Source organism: Ammospiza caudacuta, chromosome 6 (genome assembly GCF_027887145.1).
Source record: "Ammospiza caudacuta isolate bAmmCau1 chromosome 6, bAmmCau1.pri, whole genome shotgun sequence".
NCBI classification, from domain to species: Eukaryota; Metazoa; Chordata; class Aves; order Passeriformes; family Passerellidae; genus Ammospiza; species Ammospiza caudacuta.
This window is the reverse complement of record NC_080598.1, coordinates 41,136,887-41,161,407: the sequence shown is the minus strand read 5'-3', so window position 1 is coordinate 41,161,407 and position 24,521 is coordinate 41,136,887. Positions and strand designations below refer to the sequence as shown.

Sequence of the window (24,521 nt, the reverse complement as noted above, 5' to 3'; positions counted from 1 at the left end):
GGATGTTTCTGTGTCTCTAGATAGTTTACTAGATAGATTACTCTTTGGTGGTGGTATTTCCCCATCATGTATTATACACATTGAAATTCATAGAAAGGCGATCTCTGTTTAGTCATTATATTTTTGACCTTTTGATTGCATGTTACTTCTGTGAGGTACGTGGGTGAATGTGAAAGAGAGCTAGTTAGTTCATTTGTTCACTAGTTCCTGCATAAAGGAATATTAGGTGATCTGTGCTTTGGAGGCAGTTGCATGTTGCGCTGGAGGGCCACAGCCAGGAAAAATCAGGTTATTTACAAGTTGCAAAAACCTCTGGTGTAAGTGTTGCAAGTCTTGCATGGTAGATTTGGAATTACTAACTGTGCTCTGTTTCTTGTTTCTGGAGATGATCATTGTATTTGTAGACGTCTTGTCTTCATTGTTTTGCTGTAGCTCATGACCCCTCAGTTGAGAAGGCTGAAAGCACATTTGCTTGTGCCACAAAGGCAAGTTGACAGCTGAACATCCTAACTGAAGCCATTAGAAAGGTGGAATAACTTAATGCAATCTGTTGTGAAGCAGAGCAGCTGAGACACTGATCCCATTCCATTCCCTATGCTATAAGCAGCAGTGTCCTTCAGAGGGGTAGTGGAGCCAGAGGACCTGCAGTAACATCTGAAGTCTCCAGTGCAGGACTTAACAGGCTGGCAGAGCCTTTGGGCTTCTTAGCATTAGGACTGGGGTCACCTTGAAAGGACAACAATGCTTCCAAAGAAAGCATTGTGGGAATTTTCTAAGTTGATGCTTCAGCTTCTGATCTTTGTCCTCGTGAAAGGGCTGTTCAGTCTTCCAAGGTGGTATCTGCAACATACATCCTTGGGTTCTGTTTTTTATAGAAAATTTTACAACTCCTTCCTGAAAGGATTCATCAGAGGTGGCAATTTCATAGTATTGGTAAGTTGATTTTCTTTTCCTCTCCCTTTCATTTTACTTTTTATTAGTGGCTACCAATTCGTGGCTACTATGCCACTCATTTCCTTACAGTTTAAGTAGCTTAACGGGGGTTATGGTCTAGAGAATTTTGCAAGCTAGGTGAAGGAAAATAGAAAATAAAAGAAACAGACATAAACCCCTGCCAATGTAATGAATACTCTTCTGTATAGATTTATATTTGGGAATATAGAAATAGAAGAGTGGCTGAGAAAGAACAAGGACAGGTGAAAAGTTTGAAGTTTTAAATATTTTTTTCCTCATTTTCTTTCTCTTAGCAATACATTTAAAAACTGACATGAGATATTTGTAAATGGGGAATGCTGATTTTATGCATTGTGATGACTTGATTTGATGTACACATCTCAAAAGTCTTTGGGGAAAAATATTCTATGAGTAGGCCATGAAAGGTGATATTTGACTTTTTTTCCTTCTGGCATTGAGTCAGTTGCTTGAAGGTATCAAGGTCACCAAGATTAAATTGGAGATTGCCAAGGACTTGTTCAAAAGTGACTGTCAAGTCTGACCGAGAACTCTGACATTTTACTTAATATAGAAAGAACAAAAGCAAACAAATTTTTTTCTCCTTTTTTTTTTTTTTTTTTTTTTTTTTTTAGGGTTGATTTTAAAGAAGCTTCTTCACACTGGAAATTCATTAAAGGTACTGCAAAAAGTTGCATGCAGTTTTGTCTACAATACTTGAAAGTACAAATAAGAACATAAGGGCAAATGTTTACAGTAAAAGCCCAGGAATAAGAACCAGATCGTGACTTGTGTGTCATGAAAGAATTATTCCAAATCATCAGCTTTATCTCAGTAAAACTACTCACAGTAATAATGTGTTTATATAGTGTAGCCAGTGGTTTAAAAGATTTTGCATTAACATAGAAATAAGTATTAACTGTTCATTGTTAGGTCAAGGAAACTGATTCTGGGATTCAGACTACCTTGGAAGTGGAAGGTTATCTATGCCAGGGAGGCCTGCTGGTGTGTAGAGTAATTTAAATGGTTGGGACAAAGCAGCTGCACCACTCCTCTGTAAGCCACCTGCAGGCTTCTCTGGTACTGAACTTCTCCTGTATGAGAGCCAAGAAGGGAGTGCTCTAGGACTCTATTACCTTTCTTGAAGGAGAAATGGAAGAAGGTAGAATTGGCCCTTCTGATGCAGAGAGCTCACTCGCTCTGTTGTTATAATAATGAACATATTTAGAAATTTTGTCAGTCTTTGTGTTTTCTGAAAAATTCTTGTGGCATCTTGAAGTGGTGTAGTCAAGCAATTGGTTTTCCATGTGTTGGTTTTCTTTCTCTTCTTTCAGAGAAACCCCTGTGAGAAATTATTTGAGGCAAACAGCAGTGAAGGTGCCAGGCTTGCCCTTGCATTTCATCAGGAGCAGCAGATGTGTTAGTTTCACTCTGCTGATTGCTGGGGGTTATACTGTCTGTCCTAAATTTTTTAATCTCTCCCCTTCTCATTCTTCCTCCAGGACAAATGAAAATGCTTTTGTTTGTTCTGGCACAAGATAACTTATTCCATGTTTTTTCCTTTAAGATACGTCGAGAGGGTGTGCGTCTCTTTCTTTTGTGGCTGCAAGCACTTCAAAATAACTGTAGTAGAGAACAATTATGGATGTTTTCTTGCTTGATTCCTGGATTTTCATCACCACAATCTGAATATGGCCCCCGAACACTAGATAATCTCATTAACCCTCCCCTTAATGTCCAAGAAAGTAAGTAACTTGGTATTATTACTCAATTCTTGACATAATTCAAATCTTGTCACAGACAAGGCAAGTTGAAGTAGCTGACATACTTATATACCCAGGGCGATAATGGAGCTGAGATGAGTTTCTTAGCAGTTTGTCAGGTCTTCTTCTGTAACAATTTCTGTCCATTTTGTTGTTGTTCAGAATTAGCTGGTTTTTGTGGTTGTTGGGATTTTTCCCGTCCGAGTAGGTTATTGTAGCTTAATGCATAGTGGTGAAAATAAAGTCACCAATTGTGTGTAATTCTTAAAAACAGCAAGAGGATCCTGAATCTACTGCAAACTTGCACAGGTGAATTCTGCTTGTGTCGAGCACTTGCACTGGCTTTGTTCATCCTCCAGGGAGCAGGCTCTGCAAAGATATTTCTGGTATGGCCTTCAAGAGAATGAGAGGTTGTTAGGCCAATGTGTAAGGACAAATGTGTATGTGTATGAAAGTTGCGGTATTCTTGCAACTTGAAATCTTCAAAAAGAAACAGACCTTGTAAATTTCAAAATTGAGGTCTTAAAGGTTTGCATGAGTGGAAAAGCTTGAGCATTCTGAGATGAGGTTTTTGTATTTTCTGGGGGTTTGTTTGTTTGTTTGTTTGTTATTAATGGTAAGGTCATTATCTTGGCCATAATCAATAGAGTGAGGATGATTTTTCTCTTAAGATTATTCTTAGGACAGTTTTTTCTTTGTACACTTCAATTTATTCTTGATAGTGGGATTTGAAGCTCATTCATTAATGATTTGCAATTGGATGGGGTCTTTGAATGTAAGTGCAAACTGTGCATTCACATAAATGGGACTAAAAACTTGAACACTTTTTCCCCTGAATATTGTGCTTTGCCTTCTTTCCATCTTCTCTTAGTATTTGAGTATTTTATTGCTTGTAGAGGAAAGCATTGTCTCCATGACTAGTAATTAAATTTGCTGGAACACAGCAGATGAATTTCGTGGCAGGATAGCTCTGCAAAAATTTTGCTACCTACTTAAGCCATTTTTGGAATTGTGAAATTCAGTGTGCAAAGAAATTCAGGATGCCAAGATTGAAATGTGAACATCTAACTACAGGAACAGGAGAAAAATGGACTCTGAACTAGCTTCACTGTCGAGGCAAAGAAGGATACAGATAGTAAAACTTAAAGGAAATGTAACTGATGAACTGCTAAATGGGAAAATGGTGAAAGATATAAAGATTTGGCCTTTGTGTAGCATAAGTGTTACACTGTTGCTTGCATAAATTCCAAACAAAATTTTTAAAAAATTGGGTTGGCAGGTAGGTTCCAAAAGTGCATAGAGATGACCTACTTATTGTCTGTTGTGCTTTTTGTATGTGTAAGACATTAGTTCCATAGTGATTTAGAAGTTAAAATTTCCTGATTTTCATTAATCTATGGGTGGATTGTTGTACCTGTAATTGTCTCTGCTGCCGCAGTGCATTTCTGCTTTCATAACTTTGTAGATGTTTACGTATGAGAAGAAATGGTCTAAATGTTAGATGTACTTCTATTTTTCTTTAAATAGCTCAAGTGACTATAGAAGAAATCACTCCACTTGTTCCTCCACAATCAGGAGATAAAGGACAAGAAGATTTAACAAGCTATTTTTTAGAAGCACTTTTGAAATACATGGTAATTCAGGTACGTTCTGTAGTTTTCAAGCAAACAAGTGTGAAACAATTAACACCTCTTTGTCCTTTACAGTAAGTTTTTTACTTGTAGCACTGAAAATGCATATAACGATGTTTTGAAGAATCCTTCCTTGCCACTCCCTTTTTTATAAAAAGCAAATTTTTCTAGAAAAATATTCCCTTGTCTTCTGTGTGAAGATTCCTAGATCTTTTATGACAGGATCTTCCATCAGATTGTAGCATGGAGGCAAAACAAGACTTGTCAGTCACTTCTAGCAGTACTGATTTCAGCTCTCTTCTCATTCATCTTCCCTTCCCTATCTGATTGTCTTCAACCAGTGGATCAACTGTGTGCAGAAAATGAAGAGTTGAATGAGTATTTAGTCCATGGCGTGCAACTTGGACACACCATGTTCTCTTTGACAATTCCATGATCTCAGCCAGCCTGGGGCATAGTAACAGCTTTTGTGAGAAACTGTGGCTCAGCTGTTACACGTTATGTAATTTATTTGCTGGCCAATTAGCACATGCTGCTTCTGAACCTACTGAGCTGTCATGTGCTGCATGACATGGTAGGTGTTGCTGGGTCCTGCCTTCTGGGCCAGACTTGTCTCTCAGAATCCAGCTGGGTACCAGTAAGTATTTCTTCACACTTAGGGAGGTTTTACTAGAGAAGATGGACAGTGTACAAATATATGTTAAACCATAACATGTGTTAAAGCTATATTTCATGGCTTCCCTTTATCCATCTTTCTCTGAGCACTTGCCATGCTGGAATAATTTCCAGCCTCGTTTTATTGCTTCCAGCATCTCCCACTTTGAATAGAGATCTTCATACTTGTGATCTGTAGGTTAAGCTTAATGCTGGCTATTTACTTTGAAGAAAATAGCCCTTATAATTTTGAAGACAGCTGCCTTTTCTTTGATAAATTGGTAGTATTATATCTAAATTCCAGTAAGTCATTGAGACAGGTGTCACAGAGCTTGTTTACTATGTGAGTGCTGAAGTAGTTCTCTGAAGTCACTTTAGAGGCCACTGATAATTGCAAGGTTTTTTGATACTAAGTTGTGATAAAGGACTTTGTGTCACTAAGTTACATGTATATCAGCTAATATGTTGAGTTATATTGGGGGTGAAATATGTGCATATATATTCCACTCTAGACATCTGTTGCCCTGAAAACAGATCGCAAGAGAACTGTGGCCTTTGAGTAAAAAAAAAAGAAACTGAAGTCTTCCTTTATATTATTTATGATAGACTTGGTAGATTACCTAGCTCTGCAGGAAGATGGAGTCTCAGGAACAAAGATGGAAACTGCATGTTGTATTTCTGCAGGAGCACATACCATGCTTGGTACTACTTACCATGTAGGAAAACATTTCATAAAGAGGAGTGCTTAGCACTCACGATCTAAGTATATTTGTGTAACTCAGCTTCAAAGTTGTATCTTCTGCTGCTTGTGGTTGAAAAATTTGTTTGTTTAATGTTGCCAATTACACAAATGAATCCAAGTACCTACTGTAATGACTATATGGACGCTTGTCAAAATGTCTGAAAAGAATTTGTCAAAGAAATATTTTGAATGCCATAGGTAGTTACTCTTTTTTATTAAACATTTTGAAATACAGAAACAGTTTCATTAAAAACAGTCAATTTGGGCATACTCCCTGCTTTGGCAAGATGACTGCAAAAGCAGGTTTATTTCTGTTGGTTTCAGAATTTTATGTGTTCAGGTTTATTTTGAAACAATATTTTGGAGGAGAATGGTGTTTGTTTCATTGACATTTCCCTGCTAGTTACTGTTTCATCTTTCTAAAACAGTTTATTAAAATATATATGATTTTGTTTCAAAGAAATAACTTAAAAAGAGGACATTTCATCAGTTGCCTGTTTCTTCTACTTGTAGATACTTACTTTGTCCAAATTCTTGTTTTAAGGTTAAGAGTTTAGAATGGAAGAACAAGGAAAACCAGGAAAAGGGATTTTCATTTTTATTCTCAAATTTTAAGAAATACTACTTACCTTCTATTTTCCCAAACATCTGTAAGGAGACCAGCTTGTATAATCCTATACTTGGTAAGTGTTAACACAGCTGATAAAATCATTACATTTTATCTAATAGCGATGTTATGATCTACTTAGTGAGAGATGCCTCTGCCCAAATTAAGGGGACAAGACCAAATGCTGGTTCAACATTTGACTTTATTTTGTAAAATTGACTGCATGGGGAAAGAAAAGACAGAGGGAGAGGGAGAGAGGGACAAGGAGGGAGAAAGTGTGGAAGCAGAAGCTGGTCACCACCCATGGATCCAGCCGTGTCTTGTTGGGCCTTCTTCGCCCCGGGCTTGGGATTGGGGAGCAGGTCCTGGTTTGTTCATCTGTTAGAAAGTTCTGTGCTGAAAGGGGTGCTGCCTCCACAAGGTCTGCTGCTTACAATCAAATCTTTTCAGTATTTATACATTTTAGAAACAAAGGAGTTATTGCTAATTGGCAGCAAGTGATACAGTTCTCTTATTAATTACTATTCCATCTTCTGTTGGTTAAATGCATCTTATGCTAATTAGTCTGCTTGTTCAGTCTTTCTCTTCTTTTGGGATGGTGGGTTTCTTAGGTTGGTGGTACTCCTGTGGAATTACCTTTTACCCAGCTGGAACTGATTTAATCAGAATTGCTGAGATTGTTTTAATAAATTCTTCCATATCTTCTGCCAAATGTTCTTGTGGCTCCTAAATTCTGCATTCTTTGTATCCACTATCAGTAATACATGGTTCTTCCTAAGCTTTGTTAAGCTCCCCCTAGGTTCCGACACCTGGACAGCAGTTCTGCTTTATACAGTCCAGGTCCAGGTGTCTACAGAGGTGTATTTGGGGGAGTTTTGGTGGCCGTTGGTGGCCACAGATGCCACCTTCCCATAAGTTGGGATGATACTTCTTTGACTGATGATATGCATATAAGCAGGTGCTTCTTGTCACAGTCTGTCACAGAGGGAGTGTGAAAACCAGGATGTGCTAACTGGATCTAGCTTCTGTCAGGCCTGGAATTAGTACCTCCCTGTCACAAATTCCTCCCTTCTGTGGCCTTAGCAATGTTTGAGACAGGTGATTGTGCTTTCTAACTCTAACAAGGCAGTAAAGCAAAGCAGTTTTTGGCTTGAGTCACGTTGCCCATGAAGGGCATTCTCCAAATGTATTTGTTGTGAAAGAACATGTTAAGATTCCTGTTGATGATTTTCAGTTCTTTGTGGAAGCCTCTGACCCTTTCATTAGAATCAATCTTGCTCTGTTAATCTGAATGAGGTACATTAAATGTTCTTGTAAAACCTTTTTCTAATGTAACCATTGCTGATCTCGGGCTCTGAAGAGAAAGTACTCTTGCCAAAATAAAAGGTGTTAGTGTGCTGTTCTTTGGGTGTCTTGTTTTTATCTGTACTGAATCAGTGTTTGGATTATACAGTGCTTGTTCACATTTTTGACAGGGCAAAGTTAGGTTTTTGTGCGGACTGCATTTTATCAAGAGCTTGCAGTAGGAAAAAAGAAGCTTGGGTTTAGCACAGTCTTCAAAGGTGATGGTGCTAGAATGTATCTTTCCATATAGAGAGTGGAACGTTCAGTGTTTTCTAAGCAAACCTGAGTTTACTCAGAGTTTTAGCCCATTTTAAACCAGAGTATTGTTTGCAAATCTTGATTTTGTTCTCTCAGGTTTGCATGCATCCATGCACATGTTGGTTGTAGGCCAACAGAGTTCAAACTCCTCTTTGCAAAGCAATACCTTGTACACAAGCTTTAAGTTACCATTTCCTCACTTGAGGCACACAGTCACATCACCATTCATCTTATCTGCTGATGCAGCATCTCAGAAGGACTCTCCAGAGTAGTGATCTCCAGGAACAATTCCATATTCTAAAATTAGGCTGTCAGGGAAGTTTGTTGAAAAGGTCTTAGCTTCTTCTGGTCCATGTACATTTATTTCGATTTGAGACATGATTGTGTCAAAGCCATGTTCTCTTGGGAAAGACAAACACTGGGCTTTCTCATCTACAGGAGAAGAACCAGTATAAACACAGCCATAAGTAACAGTAGAATGAGAGTTTTTGTGCTGAGGAAGTTGAGTGATAAAATAGCTACAAGAGGGACAGTAAGCTGTGCTGAGAAAGCAAACCTACTGTTGCTTGATGCTCCAGAACAAGAAATATGGAAATGCTATTTTTCTTTCTGTGAAGATCTTGATTGAGTCTTCCATAGACGTGTTACTGTAGTCCTCTGTTTTTCTATGAATGATAAACAAGAAACTTCCAAGGTCTTGGTCTTAGTAAAGAAGAGGACAATGAGAAACAAGAAGAGGTGTGCGCAGATCCCAAGAATTACTGTGAGTGCCTTAGACTGTGCACAGTAAGCAACTATAATGAGGAGTTTTGGAACAATACAGTGATGAAAACAACATAAGCATTGGTAAGTTGAATAATTTTTTCTCCTCAAAGGTGTTCTTCTCTGGCATGCATCTTCCCAACCTATTTGAAAATAATCCTGTGCTTGTTCTTAATTTACAGCGTTGAGGCAGAAGGCAGGGCACACTTGGGCACTGAGCCTGCTACTAAGAACAGTTCTCATGCTACTGGTGTAATGTTTAATTTAGGAGAAGTCATGAGGTACAAATGAGAACAGTAGTTTCAGTATGCCAGCATTGATACAGGGCTTTACTGGAGACAGTATGCTGGACTGAGATTTCTTTCCTGATAAGTATGTTGCCTACAGCAACAAGCACCAAGCATTCCCATTACAAGAAGGCTAATTATTGTGGCTCCTGCAAATTCTTAAGTATTAGAGACTTAGAAGAGGAATACAGCATTAGAAAAGCCTATGAGATTGTTTTTTGAGGAGGGTTGGGTTTTTATTAAGTTTGGTTTGGTTTTGTTTAGAGGTTGGTTTTTTTTTCTGCTTTTTTATGTTTGGTTTGGGTTTTGTTTTTTTTTTCTTTTTTTTGCCTTGGTGTTTATTTTGTTTGTAAAGTCTTTGTTAAATATCTGTTGAGATTGAATTAGAAGTTGTTCAGTAAGAGCTACAGATATGACAGTAATATTCCAGGGGCATTGCTTCTTCTGTCATAGTTATGTGCCTTTCTGTGCCATTTCCAAGCCATTTAGATAGGCTCCTTCATTTACAGGGAGACACTAATGTGGCCTGTCCTACAGCAATCTTTAGCTCTTCATTCCTTATGAACCCTTTATTGTCTTAAAAATTAGGCATGGTCAAAGCTTACAGGTGTGCAGTGTGTTTTTGCTAGCCTGTTCACTTTCTACCCTGTGTATGTCTTCCACCACCTTCAGCTTCTTTTTCTTTTTGTCATCAGCTCACATCAGGTTCCCAGAGGGGGAAGGGTAGAGGGTGGGGAAAGCCCAAAACACAATAGGAAGAAAACATGGAATGTTGGGGGAAGGGAATATTTACTCTTGTGCTGTTTGAGTCCATCTAACAAGCTCTCTTTTGCTTTGGTTTTATGTCTGTGTTCTCATCTGAAGCCTTGATACCTTCTTCCAAGATGGAGAGAATTTGAAAATACACGAAGAGCTGGAAGGAGGATACATTTGAGAAGCAACTGGAAGGAGGATGCATTTGAAAAGCAGCTGCAGCACATAATGCTGTTGAAACATGTTAAAGAAAGAGGATGTTCTGAGAGGCTATCATCAAACAAGGAGGAGACAGAGTGCTGCAAAAACATGTTTACTGCATGTTTAGTCCTTCTGAAAATACTGCCAGTACTGCAGCCTTTGTGCTCTGCTGAATGCTAGTAGATACCAGAGAGAACTTCCTTTAAATGCTGTGCTACCAGGCATTTACTTCATTTTTCACAGATTGTACTGTTACACATGCTTGTTTAAGACACCTTAATTTTTAATTTTCTTACTTACCTGCTGCTTTCCACAGAATGAAAACAATGTACTGGAGTTTTATTATTTGCAGTAAATAAACCATTTGTAAACTTGTCAAAGAGTATTCTTTGTGTTTGTTATGTACTTAGGTACATGGTACACAGGAATCATGGGTTTTTTCCTTTAAAAATAATGCTTTCACTGAAAAGTGTGGATATAGTTTTGAACTTCTTACAGGAAACATTCCTCAGTTTAGCAGCATCATGATGGGTCTATCACTGCTTATGTATGTGGCTTTTGAAATGCCACTGAGATAGACCAGTGTGGATATCCTCAGTGCAGCTGCTGGATCTTGTGTATTTGTAATAGTAACAGGGAAATCTTTACAGCAGTCTGGCAGATATGCTGGTTGCACTTTAGATGCCTTAAAAAGGCAGTCATAATATAATTGCTTAGACAACAGTTGATTATTTCTTCACTGCTGTCTGGATTTGTCCCTCTTGGATTCTAATATCATAAACTGGCAAAGTTACACGGGATCCTTTAAAAAAACTCTTAACTTTGCTTTCGGAAGATACAGTCAGGCAATACTTTTGTTCAGTGTGACTTTTTAAAATCTTCTTTGACTCTCATCATTAGTATCCTTTAAGTGCTTTCTGGTTGGCCTGTAAAACCATGGGAAACTGCTCCCCTTGTTTATGTACTGCAGGCTACAGAAGAGTTAAGGCAGTGCTGACACAACCATCTCTGTTCAATCTGTATATGGATAGGACCGTCATTTTTCCATGCTTCCATCTTTTTGCTAGTTGTTTTTTTTTTTGTTTGGATTTTTGTTTGTTTTGGTTTGAGTTTCTTGGGTTTTTTTTTACTGTCACTAGATATAGATCATGGTACTGAAACACTAGCATCAGGGTGTCCTGACAGCACGTATTATAATCGGTCCTCACACAAATGTTTGTCTTTTTATATTGGAGTATATCTCATATCTACCCCTGTAGGACTAGGACTACGGTGGGTTGGCATACCACTTTCAGAGAAATGTCATTTGCACATGAAAGTGTCATTGCTGCTTCAGGTTGATGATGGTAATGCAGAACTATTCTGCACCATGTCCTGGGCTGTAAAACCCAGAAATGCCATTTTGCAGTGTTAAGTCAGAGAGAAATGCACAATTAATAAATGCTATCCATGTGTCCTCCCATGTTTGTAGTGTTTTTACCAATATGTCCATTCCATCCACATTGAGTTAAGTGCTGTCATGGTTTTTTCTGAAGCAGATTCAGGAGTACTGATGACTCTAGCGCAGTAGAGAACCAGAAAGGCTGAACAGTTCTGAACCATTATGGGATGGTGAAAATGGAGTTGTCAGCTCTAGTCCCCAAACAATCACAGTTCCTGCCAGCTGATGTCCCCCTAAGCATCCTTCATTACATTCCTACAAGCCAGTATAGAAGTTATTGCCTCAGAGTCATCTTGCAACTAAGTCATAGGAAAACGTGCGTGCCTGTGGTCTGGCAGCGAAGTCCAGCAAAATTAGCCTGTGCAAATGGGGCCCTAGGTGAAGCTGTAAAGCTCATATAGCTTTGCAGCAGGATTTCTCTGTTGTATTCATCTTTATCCTTTTACAGGACCAGAAGATGCTGTGTTTATTGCATTTACATTTTGGAATTATATATCTCCCACTGTAGTCATGATGAGATTTGTCAATATATTAGTTTTATATGAAAGTAGTTTTCTTGTATAGGTCATAGTCTAGTTGACAGTTATTTTGCTACTTGGAACTTCATAGTTTTCAGTGAAAATTTGAAGTAGTGAGTTTGCTGAAGTTTATCTTTAAATATTGAGTATAATGTAGTTTGAAAGAACTTGAAGATAATGAAATGTGTTTACTTACATAGAAAAAAATGTAAGCAGAAATGTAAGGCTATAGAAATCACTTTCAGATAAAAAATTAAAGGTTCCACATAGCAGAAATAAGTTTCTGGCTTTTGGACCAGCAGTCTTGTCTCCCTTCAGAAAATTCAAGTGTTTTAATGTCTTATATTTTGATGTCTTACGTGTTCTTGACATTTTCTCTGTTGCATACATTCCAGTGCATCTTGGAATGAGTGGTGCAACAGTGAATGCAACAAAACTGCACCTCTGAAAGTTCATGTGTATTGGTTATGGTTCTAGGATTTCTTTCTTATGCAGATCTTGCTCTCTGCCTATATTTTAAAGATGTTGTATTTTCATACAGATATACCACAAATGAGACCAAAGCCACACTACGTGATAGTTAAGAAAGATGCTGAAACCAATGAGGCAATCTATTGCACAAAGGAACCTTTCATTAAGGCTCGTGTTATTGTCATTCGATGGTTGGTGTCTTTCTGGCTTGAGCCAAAACCTCATACAGGACCTCATATTCCTGGGATGGAAGGTGAAAATGTGCCAAAGAATATTCAGGTAAAACCAAATACACAAAAATATATTTGTTTTCATGTTTTTGGTTTAATTGTTATGTCAGCAGTATGCTCTCCTCCAATAATTACGACTAATGAAAAGTTTTTAAAAAAAGTAATTTCTAAACAAATTGTATGTTTATTAATTCCATTTGAAAGTACCTGCAATGCTGCTTTCTTTTTTCAAATTTTGTGATTTGTTTTTAATCAGCTGGACATTAGAAGCCTTAAAATGCAGTAAATCCTTTTTTTTTTGTTTGTATTTTCTTTAATTATTTGTGCTGTTTAAATTATACTTAAATTGTATTGACTTATTGCTGTACTAAAAAAGAACTATGGACTATTTAAAATTTTCTTTTCAGAGAGCAGCTGCTAGCATGGCTTCAAGGGAGGACAGCAAAAATGACAGTACTGATAAGCAGGATAGAAATGCAGAACCAGAACAATCTCATTCTAATACAAGTACTCTAACCGAGAGAGAGCCAAGTTCTTCCAGCCTCTGCAGTATTGATGAAGAGCATTTAACTGATATTGAAATTGTCCGGAAAGTCTTCTCTTCTAAAAGGAACAATGTTAATTTTCTAACTGAGATTTTTCGACAGGTAAAAAACTCTCTTTGGAATGCAAGAATCTTGATTATTATATTGTATATTTTTATTATGTCATGGTTTTCTTTGAAGATCACTTGTTAAGCAGAACATTATACTAAGTTACAGGTGTTTTTCGTCATCCTGCCTTCAAAAATCAAGAAGCTAACATTCTGAAATACTTTCTCTGTAGAATACCCCTAGTTCCTAATTTTTCTAATTTTATATCTTTAACAACCAGTTTAGCAACATTTAACTTGGACTTCACAGTTCCCCATAGACAAGAATGTTTAATCTTTTCGTATATCAACACTGTAGGTATTAAAACTCACAGCCAACCACATTAACATAAGCCTCCTGTAGGAGTCTGCAGCTGTTACAGAGCTGTTTTAGGAGCATCTGAATGTCTTTTCCTTGATAGTGTTCATCAGAAGAGTAGGACAGATGGCTATAAAAGGTAGCAGCTTCTGTTTCTGACTTCACTGCAACCAGAAATGTTAGCTGAGCATACTCAGAATAGTATTTCTCTACTGGAAGCTATTAAAACAAATTTAAACTGAGAACATATGCTAGAATATGGAGTCTTTATTAATAGTTATTTAAGAGCTCTGTCTGGGAGAATAGAATAAGATAAACTTTCTTTATGGCCCATGCTATAGATCAAAAGACAAACAGATTTCTGAATAATAGTAAAGAAAGATATACTAAGTTTCAAGTTAAATGCACAACACTAATTGCTTTAAACAGCAGAAAGCTGAACATTTTAAAACTTGTTTATCTGGATGAAGTAAATATTTTTGAATGAGGCATGTAAATGTCAGAAGCTTGTCCACATCCCTTGTAGTCAAGAGCTTGGACGCATTACTGAAGGACATAGCAGAGTTTTCCAAATTCAGCTGGCACTCAAGGGTTTACAGAGTCTGAGACATTGAATGTAGAATATAAATTATCCATGGTCTACTTTTCGTTGTCCCCACAGTGAAAAGAAGCAAAGACAATTTTCTTCATTCTTTTCAAAAGTCAGTGTGTGAGTTTATGTAGATTATTTGGATTTCATGTTCAATTGTGAAATCTTATTTACATCATTATTTAGCCAGGAGTTTTCAGTGTAAATTAATTTCTAATGCATGAGATGTTTGTAATGTTTCTAAAACATGAGGACTAAGTTATTCCTGTCAAGAGGAGGTTTCAGTGGTACTGAGTGGTGGAAAGATTGTCTGTAGAGGACAAGTTTTATGCATTTTGGACTTGAGGGTACAAAAAAAGTGTACGGACTTGCAGGAGAATGTTAGACTTGATGAGGAAGTATATGACTGAACTTGTCAGTTTAATCCTGTAACACACAGCTGAATTCTTTTTAGTGTGATAATGGAGTGAAATCTCTGTTTCCAGAGTGAACATACTACCTGTGTTAAGTGGGCCCTCCTTAAAGACATGGGCAACTGGTTTTCATCAGTCACAGCTCAGACCCTGTAAAACTGGGTGTTAGTGTAGTTTATCTTTCTTCTGAATTTATAATGAGGGCATCATGGTCTTTGGTAAGTGTATTTGTAGTTAGTTAAAATCTGACTAATGTTAAAAGTTTCTGGTCTATGACTAGTTGTTATCAGCACAGCCAGTACAGAAAACCTTCTGAAGAGGGCACTGATCAGCCATCACACCAACTCAAATGCATGATTTTTAGAAACCATAATAATGAAATCTTTTCAGGGAGTAATTCACTTTAAGGATACTGTTTTGTAAAATCTTAATTAGCTAAAAATAAGATAGATGACTACCAGTGTTGTGTGTCACTTGATTTTTTCTCAGTCATTTAGAGCTGGTTTGACTCCACTTTTCCAAATCCTCTGAATGGAAGGATGTTGTAAAAGAAACTTCTGCTCATGTGTTTTACGTATTTTGATGCGGGTTTGGTTCAGCAGGCTAGGTGCTAACTAGATATACCCATATGGATTTTTATCTCTTCAAAGTATTTCTTGATAAGCTTTCTTGTTTAAATCTGGGTTTTTTTTCATGTTTTCAGTTTACATATTAAGAAAGTGAGCAAACATTTAGGTTTGGCAATAGTTTGAATACGGGGATCCAACAGTGGCTCTTTCCACCTTTGTCTCTTAGAACTTGCACATTATAGAGCCCAACTTGTTTCACATATTGTAACAGTGTTTTTTTTCTTTCTTTTTCTACTTGCAGGCATTTCTGTTGCCAATATGTGAAGCAGCTGCCATGAGGAAGGTAGTGAAGGTGTATCAAGAATGGATTCAACAAGAAGACAAACCTTTATTTATGAAAGAACCTGAAGAAATAATGCAGTGCACAGCTGTAGATTGTGATGAAAATGTTGACCATAATTCTTCAGAGAAAGGAAAAGAAAGAGAAGAGGTAAAATGTTATTGGTTAATATTTGTGCATTAATCTGCCAGTAGACAGAGACATGGCTTCCTTGATAGTTTATTTGTGGTTTTCTTTGGTGTCAGAGCATTTCTTGGGGAAAATCAATGGTAAAACAATGTATTGGATGAGCTACCAATTTTATTCATTATCTGTAGCTTTTTAATGTGCTTAGTTCAATTTAAAATTTCATATTATTTTGTGAACTGTTTTCAAGATGTGGATTATACAGTATGCCAACTATCAGCTGTGTAAAAATTATATACAAATAAAAGGATGACAAAAATAGTAGTTACTTCATTCAGTTACTTTAAGATAATTGCTCCAAGACTCATGAAATCTTGTTGTGTCTCAGGTGCATTTGTCTGCTGTTGTTTATTATTTAGTACCTATTATATAATTTTTCCTTTAATATAAAGCTAAAATACTTGTCTAAAACTCTGTGGAATTTTAAGAAAAAATATTTTTCAGGAAAAAGGGATGAACTCCAGTCATGGAGTTAGAAATTCAAACTGGGCAAGAAATGGCTGTTATGAAGACGCTTTGCATAAAACATCTGAAATTGATTCTGAAGAACAAAATGTACGAGCTGGAGTGCAGTCAGTATTGCAGGTATGAAACAAACTTGGTATTTAATTTTATCTAAATTATCTGTCTGAAATTACCTAAAATTCTTGTTATCAGCACATAAAGAGTGGAATGTAGTGCAATACTTCTGCCAGAGGATCCTATGCATCTCTAAAACATCTCTAAATTTTAAAAATATTTTATATGCAACAAGTATGATGATAAAGGTTAGACAAATGACACTGGTTCACTATATCTTTATTGACCTGAAGTAGGACAATGTATAGACCAGTGCTGGGTAACACAATAAAAAGAAAAATTAATTTTACATTGGATCATGCATTGTCCTCTGCATTATATTAGAGAAAAAATAATCCTCGTGCTACTGCAACATCTTCAAATAAATATAATTAAGCTGTTATGAGAATATTTAGAGGCTTTTTACTTTTACACTATTGGTCACAAAAGCCTAAACATCCAGTTCTGTAGTTTTTCTAATCCTATTAATAAGGTGTACTGGGATATTTTTTCATCTTTTTCTGAATTTACAGCACGTTTGAAAAGTTTGCTGAGGCGCCATAACTCTCTGGTGATATCACTAAGGAAAGCAAGAGTTGCAGTTGTACCCTAACAGAAGTTTTCTAATAGCTTCTAGGGAGTTTGACAGGGTAGGAATCATGTTAATTTCAAATGTTTAGCAAAATGCTTCACTGAAGGTGAAGTTGTGGAAAATTGGGAGGGTATAATTTGAGGGTCTTTGAAATGCTTCTTATGGTTATAAAGTGTGTGCATTTTATGTGTATGTGTGTGCGTATTACTGGTATGGTGGGTATATTACTCTACCCTCCATAATATTCTTATATCCAGCAGAAAATTGATTCTGAACAAAATAAAGTAATGTGCATTTGCCACTTTACTGTATTCACTTCTACTGTGTGTGACCATGCTAAGTAAAACTCATTTTTACTACAGCTTGAATAATTTTAGGGATAGTTTTCTTTTGTACTGTACACTGTTATACATATAAATAAACTCTGCAACTGAAATCACTCTTAAATTCAAATACATTAAAATAATTTAAGCTTCATAATCTTTGTTTTCAACAACATTTTAGAAGATGAAGTGTTACTGAGAAAAGAAATACGAAGTATCTATATCTGTTTGCAGTATACTACTAAGGCTTACACATCTGACAATGTCTTGAAGATTATCCATGTTGAAGTTTTTTAGACAAAGGTTCATTTGACTGCCAAACATCTTTTTTTTTCAGCCTGAAACAGAGTCAAGACATCATTCCAACCCAGTACCATGTCTCATTTTGAGAGATTTCCTGCCTTGGAACCACGTTTGATTTTCCCTGTGAATCAATGATCCAAGACTTCTGTCTTGAGTTTTTTTTCCCATTTAATGCTTGCATAGACTTATTTCTAGGCATTTAGAGTAGGTTAGGTTAATTAGTTGAGGCTAGTGAATGTAAAAGTGCATACTAATAGTTTTTAATTATTAAAAATCCAAAGCTTTCGGTAGAAGGAAGTTATGACTTAAGGACCAATGACTTCCTGTACATGTTAAAAAAAAATTAAAAATCGAAGTCTGAGATTCAGGTGCTTTCTAAACTTACATGAAAAAATAGTAACACTTCAGTAACTGCTTCTGTAGCTCCTACAGTGTCCCTGCCTACTTTTCTTCATAATTTTCATTCTGAAGGCCCTAATTTACTGCCCACTGAAGTCAATCACTTTCAGGAAAGTGTCCAGTTTCCTACTTTGGGTAAGCCTTACTGATCCCAGTGGGATGAATGCTTTAGTTTCCCAGAACATAATGCAGGCTGTGTCACGCTGAAGCACACACAGTGTACCAGGACTATTTCAAGCAGTTTACCATATATTGTACTAGTCAGTTCCTGGCTTAGAGGTGGAACTTTTGTGCAGTGGACTTCTTACTGGGACATTTTTTTCCATCATATTAAACTAATCATATGAGTAGTTTGTTGAATCATCTATGAGAACAAAAATAAACAAATAAATTTTGTAGAAAAAATGGGGAAAAGATCAGTCTCGTTGTTGCTTAATCATTACTTCAAACTGACATATTTAAACATGCACTTCTGTGTGCATATGCAACCTTTTCTTATAAAGATTTTCTGTTATAGATTTTTTTTTCTTCCTGGTTCTACCAACTGAATTGCTGGAAACATCAAAGTGTTTCAGGGTCACAGCATCTTCTCTTTTCTGTTTACAGGTTTTTATAATAAATTCTTCAAATATATTTTTTCTTGAACCTGCAAATGAATTTAAAGTTCTGCTGGATGAACACACTGATATGTGCAAACGCGTTCTCAATATCTACCGCCACATGGTTGTCCAAGTGACTATGGACAAGAAGACATGGTAAAATGCTAATGCTTTTATCTTAGATTATTAGTTCACAACACAAACGTGAAAATTTACTTGGTAGTAAACACGGTAGAGTGGTATTGGTTATATGAACCAGTTCCTCTAAATCAGTAAATACACAAACTTGAACACCACGGACAGCTTAGCGCAGGGGAAGTTATCTGCTTTCTTAAAGCTTCTAGTAAGCTCCTAGTTAATTTGTGGCAGCTTAGACCTCAGTGCAAAAAGACTAATCTGGGATATACAGACTGTTATTAAGGAGCTACTGATGATTTTTTGCAGGGCATTTTGCCCATGTATCAAAACATTAAAATATTGAAACATGAAGCTTCACAGCCTTAATTAAAAATATACACAAAAGCCCCAGACAAGCATGGATAATTATTACAATCAGGTGTGTGTTGTTCTTGACCTGTAATTGTATACAGGAGTCTGTGCACTGTGTAACTGTGTCACGCCTTTCCAGTTCCTACAGTGCCTAGCAGGTATAAGAGACCCTGCTTTAAAGGAATTTCTGTTATTTCCCACTCCTTTAAATAGTAGTCTGTCATCAGGTGCTAGCATTCTCCATTGCAGGGAAGAAGTAGCAAGGGGATTTCAAATGTCTGATTTATTCAGTTTTATCTTGACTTTATCTTCAATCTGTCCTGAACTCTGGGTAAGTAAAGCTGGCACTATGTGTCATGTAAAGCTTGTCTCCTCTTCTGAGGGGCCAATTTAGCTGGCCACTGGGAAATTTGGGAGTGATAATAGTAAACAGATTCTACTAGATTGGTATTTTCTTTCCCAGTTTTGCATCAGTGTAAAGAAGTGACTGTAGATCACAATGGCAAAGATTGTGCCACACAAAATAATTGGTGAAGTATGTTAATGATAATATAAAATTACAAAACCTGTAATTAATGGAAAAAGAAAAAGCTCAGATTGAAAAGACAGTGAAAACTTTCCCTCCAATTTCAGGCTATTGAAGGTGATAGCAGTTGAATTACTTGGAAGAAAACATTACAGGGCAACAGGGATTCCTCACTTTTAAGTGTAAAAAAAAGATTGGAATAATTTCTTTTGCAATAACCCAGTTAGGCTCTTTGTAATCGTTACAACATTTTTGGAATGTGTTTGAGCAAATAAGGCTTGATTATTACTTTTAAAAATACCTTGGTATATACAGAGGTATGACAAAATGGTAACTCTTAAGTTTAATACTGTTTTGCAGGGAGCAGATGCTACTTGTGCTGCTCAGGGTAACTGAATCTGTGCTGAAAATACCACCCCAAACTTTCTTGCAGTATCAAGGAAGAAAAAACTCCACTTTAGCTGGAAGACTTGCAGGACCTCTTTTCCAGGCAAGTAAACATAAATTCACTTGAATTAATTCAGCCTAATTTTCATTAATAGATTGGATAGGGCAACCACTGTTGGCTAGTTTGTCATCTTGTATCACTGGTATGTTACCCAGATAATGTGAATGGTGTGGGTCAAAGACTTGGTTACATTTGTAACTTTCTGTAACATTATATTTTAATGACACTTGGAGTATTTATGAAATACAAGAGTATTTCAGGTACTGTAAAATTCAAGAATTGTTGAGTTGGAATAACTGGTGAAGATAACTGTCAGTGTGTGCAGTTTTAGCCTGCTGCCATAACAAAATTAGCTCAAGTCAGCAGGAAATCTTCTGTGTTACCCATGCCTAACTGATGGATTTTTTTATTTCCTAGAGAATTCTGTAATTACTTACAGAAAGCTGTAGCAAATCTTTTCAAAGTTGGTAGTTGCAAAGTGCTGTTGTGGTATGTTCTCAGTGACTAGGATCTGTAGAGTCTCCAGTTACTTTAGCAGAACAAAAAAGAATACACAATAATGGGTCAAAGCAGTTGTTCCTATATCTAAGTCAGAACCCTGTGTTAACACTTGATAATTCATTAAAAATCTGTATGTATCTGTCAGGACTGCACAGAAATTTCTGTGGCAGTTTGAAGTTTTCTTTGAAATAGTAACATTTGAATGTTGTCAGCTTATGCTCACAATCCAACTTTTCTCTGTTCTTTTAGACTCTTATAGTAGCTTGGATCAAAGCAAATCTAAATGTGTACATTTCTCGAGAACTTTGGGATGACTTGCTGTCTGTAATGTCATCACTGACATACTGGGAAGAGCTGGCCACTGAGTGGTCACTGACAATGGAGACACTTACTAAAGTATTAGCTAGAAACTTGTATAGCCTGGACCTCAGTGACCTGCCACTGGATAAATTAAGTGAGCAGAAGCAGAAAAAACACAAAGGCAAAGGTAAGACAAAACTGTATGTACATCATTTGAATTTGAGCTGATGTTGGGCAGAGGATAATTTTGGCCTCACTTTTTTTATATACCTAATTAGGCATCTCTATCACTTGAAATAACCCTGTTTCTTTAAGGTATTTCTGCTTTTTTAGAACTGCCACAGCATGTTATTTCTGCAAATAGGCACATATGGAATGTAGTTCTTAAAAGTGTGTTGAATTTAAACTAAAATGTTACACCATAGTGGGTTATGCCTTTCTCTTTTTGTCAAAGAAACTAAATAGTTGAGTCCCAGTCATAACTTCTTGAAAATAACAAACACTACTCAGCAGGTGAAAACTACACCATTGCAAGAAAAATTGGAATATTGGTCCTAAAATGTTAAAAGATGAAATGTAAGGTGAACATAGCTTTGTTTGGTACTAACTGATTCACTAGCCCTTCGTGAAGACAGGCTTGGTTACAATGAGAGCTTGTGAGCTACATAAGAGAAAGTATAGTTTAAGAATCCATGAGTGGTGCCTGTTTTTAAACTGATTCCTAAAAAATGCATTAAATACTCTGTAAGAGATAATATGGGGAGAGGAGGTGGCTGCTTACAAAGGCACAGTTCTGGAATTGGTAAGGGACAGGATGTTTGTCTTCCTGGATAGAGGTCTGGATTGAAAGTTTCAAAACCTGGATTGTTTTCTCAGTTTGAAGACAGACCTTCTGCTTCATTTCCATTTTTGTAAAACAATGGGTAATGAAAATGTTCTCCTTTTAAAAGTGCATTGTGATCTAATAGTGAGAGGCAGGATTATATTTAGGGTGTGTAACAAAGATGTAAAAACATGTTATTTTTAGGCTACTTTGTATCTCTTCAGTCAAACCTGAGGGAAAGTGTTTCCTAGTACTATCTTAAGGTTTGTCAGTGAGAAGCAACCTATGTGGATTCCCTCTCTTAAAGAGGATGTTACTATAGCCTTCTTTTTGCTTAAAATATTTCACATACTTCTGTGCCTCATCTTAAGCAGAGTCATTATGCAGCATTTTGTTTTGGTTTCTGCTCTGTGATAACTGGGCAGAAATACATCTCTCTGTAGTTGCCCTTGAGACGTCATTCCAGACCATGCATTTTTTGTTTTCCTATACTGCACAGCTTTCTTCTTTTTCTGACTTAAAAAAAAACTAGGTTAAACAAAACAAACACCAAGAAAACAAACAAGCAAAAACGCCAAAACAGAGCCAACCTCCCCCAAAACAACAACAACAACAAAAAAAAACAAACAGCAAAAAAAAGCAGTCTGGTATAGGATAAGAATGTGTACAGTTGTTTGAATATATACTTTTAAAAGCATTTTGAATCATATTAGCAACATGGGGAAAGTTTATGTTAACCTTCAGTGACAAAGTTTCAGAGAAAGCCTCCATTGCTAAATGTGAGTTGCAGAGTCAAGTCCAGCTTCATAATTAATAGATATCATACAAATTCTGCCAAATTTCTTTGCCCCTGCATTTGTTTGCTAATAATAATGAAAATGTTGGACTAATGAACATGTTTTTCCAAAGAGATGCCCTTTTAATGATTGTAATTGTGTCAGTTTGGATTATTAATGAGCTCAATCTGGATAAGGAAATACATTACATATATTTTTTGCTTCACTTTTTTTTTTCCATCTAGCTATTTTTGATAGCTCCTCATATGAGCTGTATTTACTTCAATATAAATGTCAAATCTGAATTTGTTTCATCTTAATCTTACTATGGGATTTTCTGCCAATTTCCAAAGTTCTCTGAGCCTATAATCTAATTTTTTTTTGCTTTTGCATTTTGTGTAAAATTATGTTATCCTTATTTCATGTTCCTCAATGTTGCAAAATTACTTGGAAACCTGTGCCCCCAGTATTAATGTTTTGAAATGTATACATTTGTGTATCTTATCTGATAGGAGCAGCAAAGGAAAAGTTACATGTAGTATCAGACTACAACCTGTGTAAGCCTATTATTTCAGAAAAGAAAATTACAGTAGTTTAATAGCACCAACATTTCCAAAAAAGTTTGAGTATCCCTCAGAGTTAGTGCTGGCGGAGCTTTTGAATTCATACTTGCTTTGGTAACTTAATTTATTCCATCCAGCTTTAAAATTTTTTGAACTAATACATCTATCATCTGGTGAAAGCAGAATAGAAGTGAGTTAGATTTGCAATTTTACTTTGGCAGGAGTTGGGCATGAATTCCCAAAGTCTTCTGTTGATAAGTCCTTTTCCCGAGGCTGGAGCCGGGACCAGCCTGGCCAGGCACCCATGCGGCAGCGCAGCGCCACAACCACCGGCTCTCCGGGAACAGAGAAGGCGAGGAGCATCGTGCGCCAGAAAACTGTTGGTAAGTGACATCTGAGAAAGGCTGAGGAATTAATAGCTGACTTCTGCAGCAATGTGGATAGCTTCTTTCCACAAAGCTGTGCTACCTAGACAAAGGTGTGCTATCTAGAATGATTTGCACATTAGTTAAAGCATAAATTATGCAGCTTTATGTGCTTTGAGGGTAGCTGAATGGATTGTGTTTACTAGAATTACAGTTATTGTAAATGAAAGTAATGCATTTGCTATATTAATTCTTAATGAATTTGATCACATGCTTAAGCTGGATTGGAAAATTGTACTATGTATATGAAGGAGAAAAAAGCTGGAGTGGTTTGAGCTATGGTGCTGATAGGTGGGTAAAAGAAGATTTCTTAAGTGTGTGTTTTCATACACTGCAGAAGATGGGTTGAGTATTTTCAAACCATGCAAAGGAAAGTGAGGAAAATATTCATAAGTCTGCATAGTTTATTAAATGTGCTGTCTTTTGCTACACACTGAATATTGCAATAATGAAAGATTGACAGATGTGTGCAATTCTCCATTTCTGAAGTCACCTATTTCTGAATTTTATTACTTGCAGATACTCTTTGCTGTGTTATAAATGAATTATACTGAACAATGCTTTAGGTGAACTCCTCAAAAGAAGACTTATTTGTGTTCATATAATTTTCTTAGACTATGTTAACAGGAACTGGACTACAAATTTCTTTACTCTGTTGTCTCATCTTGGTGATCTCAGTGCTGTTGCTTACATGAAGGAAGGTTAAGCTGATTCTAATTTTGTATTTAAAGAAGAACCTTTTAAGGACTATCTCTTACTTCTTTATAGCAGTAGTATCTTTGGTCATTGTGTATGGTTGCTTTACTGATACTTTTTGGAAGTATGGAAGTAGGTGCATTCTGACACAATTTTAAAAATTTGGGATGCATATCAGCAGTTGAATACATAATTGTGATAGCTTTTCAGAAATTAACATTTTCTTTCTTTTTCCAAAAATATTTGAAGTTAAAATCTTTAAGTCACAGAGGTTATTTAGGCAAAGTTTCTATTTGACTATTCCTCAAAATTCTCCATTTTAATTTTTTTACTCTCCTAAGGCTTTTATGTGGGAGAATTAATTGGGCTGTAAGACATACAGAAATGAGAGAAAATGAAGTCCCTACTCCACAATTTCCTGTCGTTTTTGCACATTCAAATGCAGCTTTTCCTGTATCTCATGCTGACAGCACCTAGTTTTCGTTATGGATCACAGATACTTAAAATGTAATTTCTGCTTTTCTGTAGTCTGTGATTAAG

At 36.5% G+C, this 24,521-nt stretch overlaps 1 protein-coding gene across 3 annotated transcripts in view; it reads left to right on the top strand.

Moving 5' to 3' along the window:
• RALGAPA1 (Ral GTPase activating protein catalytic subunit alpha 1) overlaps window positions 1-24,521 on the top strand; it is a 129,697-nt gene that overhangs the window by 11,928 nt on the left and 93,248 nt on the right. For all 3 annotated transcript variants that reach the window (XM_058807876.1, XM_058807875.1, XM_058807874.1), the window contains exons 4-16: window positions 876-933; window positions 1,587-1,630; window positions 2,519-2,696; window positions 4,242-4,357; window positions 6,286-6,424; window positions 12,454-12,662; window positions 13,021-13,260; window positions 15,436-15,624; window positions 16,105-16,245; window positions 18,442-18,590; window positions 19,810-19,939; window positions 20,648-20,885; window positions 23,082-23,243. In XM_058807876.1, the coding sequence (XP_058663859.1) occupies window positions 876-933; window positions 1,587-1,630; window positions 2,519-2,696; window positions 4,242-4,357; window positions 6,286-6,424; window positions 12,454-12,662; window positions 13,021-13,260; window positions 15,436-15,624; window positions 16,105-16,245; window positions 18,442-18,590; window positions 19,810-19,939; window positions 20,648-20,885; window positions 23,082-23,243 (1,993 nt within the window). The remainder of the gene's footprint in view (window positions 1-875; window positions 934-1,586; window positions 1,631-2,518; window positions 2,697-4,241; window positions 4,358-6,285; window positions 6,425-12,453; window positions 12,663-13,020; window positions 13,261-15,435; window positions 15,625-16,104; window positions 16,246-18,441; window positions 18,591-19,809; window positions 19,940-20,647; window positions 20,886-23,081; window positions 23,244-24,521) is intronic.